Source organism: Chanos chanos, chromosome 6 (assembly GCF_902362185.1).
Source record: "Chanos chanos chromosome 6, fChaCha1.1, whole genome shotgun sequence".
Classification (NCBI taxonomy): Eukaryota; Metazoa; Chordata; class Actinopteri; order Gonorynchiformes; family Chanidae; genus Chanos; species Chanos chanos.
In genome coordinates, this window is record NC_044500.1 from 5,911,227 (window position 1) to 5,921,226 (window position 10,000).

General features: G+C 43.9%; 2 protein-coding genes across 2 annotated transcripts in view; both read left to right on the forward strand.

Annotated features, from left to right (window-relative positions):
* serpine2 (serpin peptidase inhibitor, clade E (nexin, plasminogen activator inhibitor type 1), member 2) overlaps nt 1–8,562 on the forward strand; it is a 10,136-nt gene extending 1,574 nt beyond the window's left edge. The window contains exons 2-9 of the mRNA XM_030778782.1: nt 1,017–1,319; nt 1,748–1,975; nt 2,554–2,751; nt 5,007–5,205; nt 5,504–5,601; nt 7,645–7,731; nt 7,995–8,078; nt 8,464–8,562. Coding sequence (XP_030634642.1) covers nt 1,046–1,319; nt 1,748–1,975; nt 2,554–2,751; nt 5,007–5,205; nt 5,504–5,601; nt 7,645–7,731; nt 7,995–8,078; nt 8,464–8,501 — 1,206 coding nt within the window. The 5' untranslated portion in view covers nt 1,017–1,045 and the 3' untranslated portion in view covers nt 8,502–8,562. The remainder of the gene's footprint in view (nt 1–1,016; nt 1,320–1,747; nt 1,976–2,553; nt 2,752–5,006; nt 5,206–5,503; nt 5,602–7,644; nt 7,732–7,994; nt 8,079–8,463) is intronic.
* A 751-nt stretch (nt 8,563–9,313) lies between these two features.
* wdfy1 (WD repeat and FYVE domain containing 1) overlaps nt 9,314–10,000 on the forward strand; it is an 8,677-nt gene continuing 7,990 nt past the window's right edge. Inside the window, exon 1 of the mRNA XM_030778781.1 lies at nt 9,314–9,450. Within this exon, the coding sequence (XP_030634641.1) occupies nt 9,314–9,450 (137 nt within the window). The remainder of the gene's footprint in view (nt 9,451–10,000) is intronic.

Genomic DNA, 10,000 nt, shown 5'->3' on the forward strand with positions numbered 1-10,000 from the left:
TCTTGTGTGTGTGTGTGAGTTTGTGTGTGTGTGAGTTTGCGTGTGTGTGAGTTTGTGCATGTGTGCCTGTGTGTAATCAGACTTAGAAAATACCCTTCTAGTCATTCTGCTGTAGTTTGGGTTGGGAGACAGAGGGCGAGGTTCTTGGATGTTGAAGATGGGGGGGTGCTGGATTGTGAGGAGTTGGGGGGGGGGGGGGGGGGTTGCTGGATTGTGAGGAGTTGGGGGAGGGGGGGGGTGATGTGGTTAGCGCGGGTTTGTCGTGAGCTCAGTATTCTCGTCTGAAGCTTCAGCGCTTTCGTCACTTGTTTAGATTCGGAGTCTTTTTCTGTCACCACGTTGTCAAAGCGTTCACAGCTATGTTGAAACTAGACTGTGAGTGGGTGGAAGAGAACCGGAATACTGGTGGCTGTGGGGATACTGGTGGCTGTGGCGAGACTGGGGCTGTTTGCGGTTTCCTTGGGGAACTATACGGAGCATGACCTTTGTTCAGAAAATGACTTTTATTCAGAACATGTGCACTCTCCCTGTTATGTTGTCATCAACACAGTGAGGCGAGATTTGTTTCTCTGACTAAAACAAAAACATTGCCATGACTGAAAGTGCCCTATGATTCATTGATCATGCTGTTTTGAGACACAAACCACCACTAAATGCTTACTTTTCCTTTCTCTCTCTCTTTCTCTTTCTTTCTCTCGCTCTCTCTCTGTCTTTCTTTTTGCCTTTTTCTCACTGTTTTTGAAAATTTCTTTTAAAAAAAATCTACACATGATGATATATCAGTGCCTGCCACCATCTGTGTATGTCTTTTCATCTCTCCCTCTCCCCCCCCCCCTCTCTCTCTTTGTCTTTTTTTTTTGCCTTTTATCCACTATTTTTGAAAGCTTCTTTAAAAAAAAAATCTAATTTACACATGATGATATATCAGTGCCTGCCACCATCTGTGTATGTCTTTTCATCTCTCCCTCTGTCTCTCTCTCTCTACCTCTGTCCCTCTCTCCCCCTCTCTCTTCCAGGTGTGCCGCTGACTGACTGACCTCTCGCCATGTTTGCTCACAGTGCGCTGTGCGTGTGTGTGTTGTTGGCGGTGTGTGTGTTGCGCGGGAGCCTGTCCGAGTCGCAGAGTCAGACTCAGTCGTACGGTGAGCGGGGTTCTGACCTGGGGCTGCAGGTGTTTTTGCGCGTGGCCCAGGAGAAAGCCAACGAAAACGTGGTGCTGTCCCCCCACGGCGTGGCCTCCATCCTGGGCATGCTTCTCCCCGGCACTCACGGGGAGACGAAGCGACAGATCCTCTCCGGCCTGCGTTACAAAAAGAACGGTGAGAGAAACGCTAAAGGGAACAAACCTCTGGTCTCTTTTAAAGGAGAGACACCGGGTGCTGTTATTGTTTTAGTGTTTTGTTTTATTGTGAAATGTATTTGTGTTTACCGCTTCAGCAGTGTTTCAGTGTTAGCAGTGTGTGTGTGTGTGTGTGTGTGTGTGTGTGTGTGTGTGTGTGTGTGTGTGTGTGTTTTCCACAGTAATTCTGATTGGTCGAGGCATGTGTTTTGCGTGATTCTGATTGGACCATGCATGTGTTTTGTGTGGGTGAAGTGATGCGATAAGGATCTTGCTTCACATTTTCCTTGGAGAATTTTTTTTTCTTCTGTTATCTGAGCCCCCTCTGTTACTCTCTCTCTCTCTCTCTCTCTCTCTCTCTCTCTCTCTCTCTCTCTCTCTCTCTCTCACCCTCACCCTCTCTCTCAGGTCCGTATAAGATGTTAAAGAAGCTTCATAAGACTCTGACGAGTAAATCGAACGCGGACATTGTCACCATAGCCAACTCGCTGTTTCCTCAGCTGGGCTTTAGTATGAAGGAGGACTTCCTGTCTACCAACAGGGAGAACTTCATGTGTGAGACCTATCCCACAGACTACAGCAACCCTCAGCATGCAGCCCACGCCATCAACGAGTGGGTCAGAAACAACACCAAGGGTATGACCTTTGACCTATAAACCATACCCTAATTACATCTTGACCTATCCCTTATCCTGAACTTGACCCTGACCATGACCCTGCTAAGGGTATGACCTATATGAGCTATAAGTTAGCTGTGGCCTTCGGCTTCTAAACCCCAAAGTCAGCAATGACCTTGACCTCTCAGTCTAATCTCCTTGTGACATGGGTCTGAGCTCTGACCTTTAACCCACGTCCCCAAGTTCATAAAGAGCATGACCTCTGACATTTCTGTTTAGCCTCTAGGTTCTTTGGATATAACTTTTAGGCCCATTATTCAGTCTATGAGTTCTAACCCCATGTTTGCTGAACTGCCTTAAGATTACGAACAACACGCACCCAAAGATCTGTAACGCATGGCTCTAGCCCCTCAGTAGTCTGACATCAGTTTATTTTTATTAAATCCTGATTAAATGCTCTCTTACTATTATTATTATTATTATTATTATTATTGTTATTATTATTATCATTATCATTATCATTATTCTAATACATTCTCAGGACTTGACAGAGGGTGCTGTCTCTATAGTTTTTTTTTAACTCTATGTTATTTGCAGGCCACATCCCCAGCCTGGTTCAGGCAGACATGTTGGACCCGGCTCTGACCCGGCTGGTGGCCGTGAATGCCATCTATTTTAAGGGACTGTGGAAGTCCAGATTCCAGCCCCAGAACACAAAACCCAGGACCTTTACGCCTGCTGACGGAAAACCTTACAAAGTGCCCACGATGTCACAGCTGTCCGTCTTTAACATCGGTGAGACCACACGTATACACACGCACAAACACACATACACACACGCAAATAGACACATACACACAGGTACACACGCACAAACACACATACACACACGCAAACAGACACATACACACAGGTACACATGCACAAACACACATACACACACGCAAACAGACACATACACACAGGTACACATGCACAAACACACATACACACACGCAAACAGACACATACACACAGGTACACATGCACAAACACACATACACACACGCAAACAGACACATACACACAGGTACACATGCACAAACACACATACACACACGCAAACAGACACATACACACAGGTACACATGCACAAACACACATACACACACGCAAACAGACACATACACACAGGTACACATGCACAAACACACATACACACACGCAAACAGACACATACACACAGGTACACATGCACAAACACACATACACACACGCAAGTAGACACATACACACAGGTACACATGCACAAACACACATACACACACGCAAATAGACACATACACACAGGTACACATGCACAAACACACATACACACACGCAAACAGACACATACACACAGGTACACATGCACAAACACACATACACACACGCAAACAGACACACACACACAGGTACACATGCACAAACACACATACACACACGCAAACAGACACATACACACAGGTACACATGCACAAACACACATGCAAACAGACACATACACACATGTACACATGCACAAACACACATACACACACGCAAACAGACACACACACGAACACACATTTAGACATGCAAATAGACACACACACACATACACACGCGCAAACACACATATACACACGCAAACAGACACACATACACACATATGAACACACATATACACATGCAAACAGACACACATGCACAAACACACATACACGCACGCTAACACACACGCAAACAGACACACACACACACACACATGCAAACAGACAGACACATACATACACACACGCAAACAGACACACACACACATACACACACGCAAACAGACGCACTAACACACATACAACCATAATAACACATTTAAACACACACACACATACGCATGCACTAACACACATACCACCATAGTAACACATTTAAACACACACACACACACACACGCAGATATAAACACACACGCACACACAAAGAGACACACACACAGATCTCTCACTCACATGTTCACCACCCCGTGTGGCTGTCTGTGTGTGTGTGTGTGTGTGTGTGTGTGTGTGTGTCTTTTGTGGCTGTGTTTGTGTGTGTGAACCACCAGAAGCCCAGCTCACAGTCACCACATATTTATACCATCCCAGACATCAGTTATAAAAAGTGTGTGTGTGAACGTCACGGAAATTCGTTTGACTCGCCGAAAAGCTACGAGTGGTGTGGGCGCTTTTTTTTTTAACAGGTCTGATATTTGGGCCATTTGTGGGAGAGTAAACTGGTTTTGATAGGGCTGTTAGGTTGCAGTCCCGGGGCAGGGTTTCAGTAGACGCTGGTTTATTTCAGTGTCTTTCATTTGCGGTTTAGCAACTTTGACGCGGTCAAACGCTCCACATCTGAGATTTGCGTTTCAGTGTTTTATTGCTATCAGCTTTAAAAGAGAAGAATGGGAAAAGGGAGAAGTGTGATGTAATCAGTAGTGTAGGGAATGGTGTGTGTTTGGGCAGAACGGAGCGGTTTACAGGAATAAAGACGGTGATCTGTCAAATGACGCTGGACCGGGGGGGGGGGGGGGGGGGGGGACAGGGCAAAGCCACGACTCTTTCCTCACGAAAAATCCAGTTATTAAAACGCTGCCTGGGCACCCGGACTGTTGGGTTGAGAGTTCTACGCAATCTCTCTTCACCTCTTAGCCATCTTTCTCAATCTGGCTCCTTCGTTTTTCAGCTGGGTTTTTTTTTTAATATCTTCATCCTCTCTCCCCCCCCCCCCCCCCCCCCCCCCCCATTTCATTATTAAACACCTTTAAAACACTGAAATAACTTCATTTGAAACATGAAATGCTTTCTTTTAATGTTTTTTTCTTTACTTTTACTCTTTTTACTGTTCTTTCTTTCTTTCTTTCTTTCTTCCTTTTTTTCTGACTTTCTGTTGTTCTTTTTATTTTTCTCTCTTCCTGTCCTTCTCTCTCTCTCTCTCTCTCTCTCTCTCTCTCTCTCTCTCTCTCTCTCTCTCTCTCTCTCTCTCTCTCTCTCTGTGTGTCTGTCTGATTCTGTTAGGTTTGGCAAGCACTCCAGAGGGACTGAAGTATAAAGTTATTGAGCTTCCATATAACGGCAACAGTATGAGCATGCTCATTGCGTTGCCCTCCGAGGAGACCACGCCCCTGGCCAACATCTTACCTCACATCTCCACGGCAACGGTGCAGAGCTGGTCCAAGCTACTGCACCAGAGAAAGATCCGCCTCCTTTTGCCAAAGTAAGCCACGCCCACACCACGACACGTACAGGTCCACATATGGACGGACAATAGTAATTTTAGGAACAAGACGCTCCCCTTGCAACCAAATATACACACATAATTATAACGCAACCATAAAAATAACTTCAGAAGTGTTTTCCGATCTACGCTTGGCGAGTCTTCAATTTTTTATTTTTTTTTTTCTTACATTCTCCTTCTTTTCTGAACCTTTTCCTTCGACTTTCCTTCCCCCCTCTCTCTTTCTCTCTCTCTCTCTTTCTCGCCCCCCCCCCCCCGCCCCCCCCCCTTTCTCCAGGTTTACTATCGAGGCTGAAGTGGATCTGAAGGGTCCGTTGGGCCGGATGGGAATAACACACATCTTCAATGAGAGCCAGGCTGACTTCAGACATATGAGTGAGTGACAGCTGTCAATCAAGTATCACAGATCCTCCCAGCGACAGAATAGTGCAAATAGAGCTTCATGATGACTCTAAATTTGTGTGTGGGTGCGTATAAGAGAGAGACAGACAGAGAGAGGGAGGGAGAGTGAGGGACAGGCACGGACAGACAGACAGACAGAAAGAAAGAGAGAGAGAGAGAGAGAGAGAGAGAGAGACGGGACATGTTGTTTACTGTTGAGAGCAATATAGAGAGAATTTATGATTCATGTCTGTCTGGGGAGTGTGAAGATTATGAGTCAGGCACAGAAAGTGTAAGGGTGCTGTGGTCAGGGGGTGAAGTCATCGAGGAAGTTTGGAAACACGCAATGTCAGCCAGTAGAACGGTCAGCCTCGATGACATCACTCTGAGTTCCGACTGCCACTGAAACTTTGTGTAGACGCTTAGAATGTCCATGTTTGTTGTTAATGTTCTACTAAGTTCTGTTGACTTTGTACCTGTAATCTGGAGTTGACTAGCTCTTATCCTAACCTGCGGTGGTCACTACACCTTAACCAGATTTGTTTTTCTGCGGCTTCATTTAGTTGGACCCAAAAACCTGTCTGTTTCTTCCTTTTTTTTTTTCTTTTTTTTTTTTTTTCGGTGTCGTTTTCAAAACTGCCGTCAGTCAACTGTTTTTCGGCGACCGATTTAAAAGAATCGTTGTCGGCAGATCGTTAAATGTAATACGGTGCTTAATGTGGTATACTGTGCATCACTGATGACTGTGTGTGATGCCAGTCTTTGCCACTCTGTTAGTGAGGGTAGTGAAAAAAAAAACCCACAGACGGAGTTGTGCCAGTTGCACAGATGCCAACAGAAAACCTGCAACACTGGTGCCCCAAACAGGGCACTCAACACACTCGACACGACTCTGTTTTTGTCCTTTATACTAAAGATTCTCACTCAAAGACAATACACTTCATTTACACACATCAAAATGTTCTAGCATTAGCCCACCGCACGTTTTTCCCTTTTTAAATGAACTGGAGAGTGCTCTCTCTCTCTCTCTCTCTCTCTGTCTCTGTTTTTGGGGTTAGAACGCTCTTTTATGTGTTGTAACCAGCAAGCCAAAGCAATTGTGTGTGTGTGTGTGTGTGTGTGTGTGTGAGCCAGTTAATGACATGATGTCATGGAAGGGGTGTGTGTGTGTGTGTGTGTGTGTGTGTGTGGATGTGGGATCAGGACTGCCTGTGATGTGGGTTTGTGATAAATGGTTCCTTGGTCTGTTACAGACAAAACCAACACCCTGGAGAGTGATAAAAGGCTTGGTTAGAATGGGTTACTGATTTAAAGCAATGCGTTTTGATGAGGATGTTTTGTGTCAAGAATCTAAAAAAAGAAACACTTATGGTGCAGCTTTTAAATTTATGATGTGCATTTACGGTCATGAAATTTGGTTACATTTGAAAAGAAAAAGAAAAACAGTGGGGATGCCCCTCAATTCCACTGTGAAGCAAGAGGAAAAGGGAAATAAGAGCAGGATGCCTTGTGGTGGACAACAAAAATCTAGGATTTTATTTATTTGTTTGTTTGTTTGTTTGTTTGTTTTTTGGCAAGGGGGGGCACACAGGGTGACTTTTGTAAGGTAAAATAATATCCTGAAACGCTTCCTTTTTTTTTTTTTTGTATTTGATTTGTTTTGTGTGTGTGTGTGTGTGTGTGTGTGTGTGTGTGTGTTTCTTTAACTGCTCTGGCTCCCACAAGTGGCCATTTTGGGAACTGCCTTGGCAAAAAACGTATGTATGTATGTATATATCCATACTGTATGTACTAGCATTATGCTGCAGCGGCAGGTGTTTCTGCGGCTCAGTACCTGTCTCGTACGAGTTCTTTATCCAGTCTGTTTTTAAAGTGGATGTGACATGTACACATGACCCATAAAATGCCCTGTGTGGAGTGTATAGTGTTCTCCATGTCTGTTCGTTCTCTTCTAATTATTTTTTTTTTGTCCATGTGTACTTCATGGAGACTGTATTGACGGTTGTGTGTGTGTGTGTGTGTGTGTGTGTTTTACAGGTACAGAACCAGTATATGTGTCCAAGGCTCTGCAGAAAGCCAAGATAGAGGTCAATGAGGATGGTACTAAAGCAGCCGCAGCAACCAGTAAGAGTGTGTGTGTGTGTGTGTGTGTGTGTGTGTGTGTGTGTGTGTGTGTGTGTGTGTGTTTGTCCTGTGCGTGTGCACATGCTGTATGTTTTTTCGCTGTGTTTGTGTGTGATCACACATCATGTGTGTTTGTCCTGTGTGTGTGCGTACTGAAAACTTCTGACTCAAAATGTCGCTCAGTAATGGCTGTGAAATAAATCCTTCCTCTCTCTCTCCTTCTCTCTCTCTCTCTCTCTTTCTCTCTCTCTGTCTCTCTCTAGCGGCGATAATGTTGGCCAGGTCCTCTCCTCCGTGGGTGACTGTAGACAGACCATTCCTCTTCCTCATTAGACACAGTCCCACAGGTGTGTGTCCCTCTCTCTCTCTGTCTTCATACACACACATACACACACACACACACACAGACACTCACACACACACACACATACACACACACACATACACACACACACACATACACACACACACAGACACTCACACACACACACACACACACATACAAACACATACACACACACACACACACACACACACACACAGAGACATTATGATGCTTATGCTTATACTAAACAGCTGCTACTTTATTGCGAAATACTGCCGCACAGTGCAACTCTACAACACTTAGCCCTGTCAACAGCCACACAAACCAGCAGTCTAAAACATTTAGTCTTCAGTCATGTTATTTATCAAGTGTGTGTTTTTTCTCTCTCTCTATCTCTATCTCCTCAGGGACCATTCTGTTTGTGGGCCAGATCAATAAACCTTGAGGTGCCAAACAAAGAAGAGAACCATTGAATTGTGTCTTCCCTGCTTTTCTCACACACACACACACACTCACACACACAGATGCACACACACAGAGACATTCACTCACTGGTTTGTGGGCTGTGTATACTGGAATACTCAGACCTTATTGTGAAAGTTTTTTTTTTCTTTTGGAGGGAATTTGAAGATTTTATACAGGTTTTAAAGTGTGTGTCTAATGGAAAGCCTTACATTTGAGACACATCTGAGTTTAGATTGCATCTCTTTTTTTAACATTTGGTGAAACTTTTTCCTGTGTGTGTGTGGCGTATTAAACATTGTTCAGAATATCCAAATATAAATATATAGAGCAAGTGCATTTATTTGTATTATTTTGTTTTTTATATAATACTGACAGTATGTGGAATTGCGTTTGATAGTGTACTACTTGACTTAATCATTGACTTTAGGAAGTTATTTCATTTAATCAACTCTGATTTAACTGTGTAGACTTTTCATGTTCCGTTTGAGCTGTCTTTCAGGCCCGTGATATTTAATAAACTATAGAAACATGGATTTTGCGTTTCTTAAATTTATTTTAAGAACTTTTATTTTTCTTCTAAATGGCGGTTTGGCATGAGTTTCAAATCGAGCGTAAAATGTTCACTTTTCGCTGGCCGAAATACTGCACGTCGCCGGCACGTCGGTGTAGTTCACGGATTCGTTTTTTCAAGGAATTACGGTAAGGTTATGGTGAACTTCCTCAGTGTGTCAGCTGATCCGCTTTGACTGGGAGAGGAGAGGAGAGGAAAATCGGACGTAACAAAACACAGCCATGGCGGCGGAGATTCATTCCAGGCCTCAGAGTTCCAGACCTGTACTTTTAAACAAAGTCGAGGGTCACCAGGATACGGTAAATGCCGCAGTTCTCATTCCCAAAGAAGATGGAGTGATTACGGTCAGCGAAGACAGGTAGATCCTGGTTTTCACAGCAGCTCCGTCCGGGAGGATCAGCGGGCGCTTTGGCTAATAAATGAAATACAATATTCTCTCAGTAGCTATTTCAGTGCTCACCGAGGTTACATCTTTTAGGTTTGAAATGTCTTGTGTTTGACGGTGAAGTAATTTCTTGAATTGAAAAGCTGGCTTGTGCATAAAGTAGCTTTAGCTTAGCTAGCTATTAATACTTATTTATGGTATCCTAATCATATCTGAGTCCACATCTTGACATCTAAAAAGTGTACTCGCTTTGTTTTCCAAATATGTTTCATCATATTATAGTGTCGATCATAATGTCATTCAAAATAATTAGAATTTCTGTCTGTTTGTGGCTTTTTGGCTTAATATCCTCAGTACTTTAGGACTGACCGCTTGGTGGCTTTTTTTAGGCTCATCAATGGACCATTCAAATGCCACTGAGCCGACCAAGTTACCCGAAAAGTTCGCTATTGGTGGTTTAGTTTGAGAAACACATGAGAGAAGTCAGCATGTTTTATTTTTTTTCTTATCAAAAGTATTATTC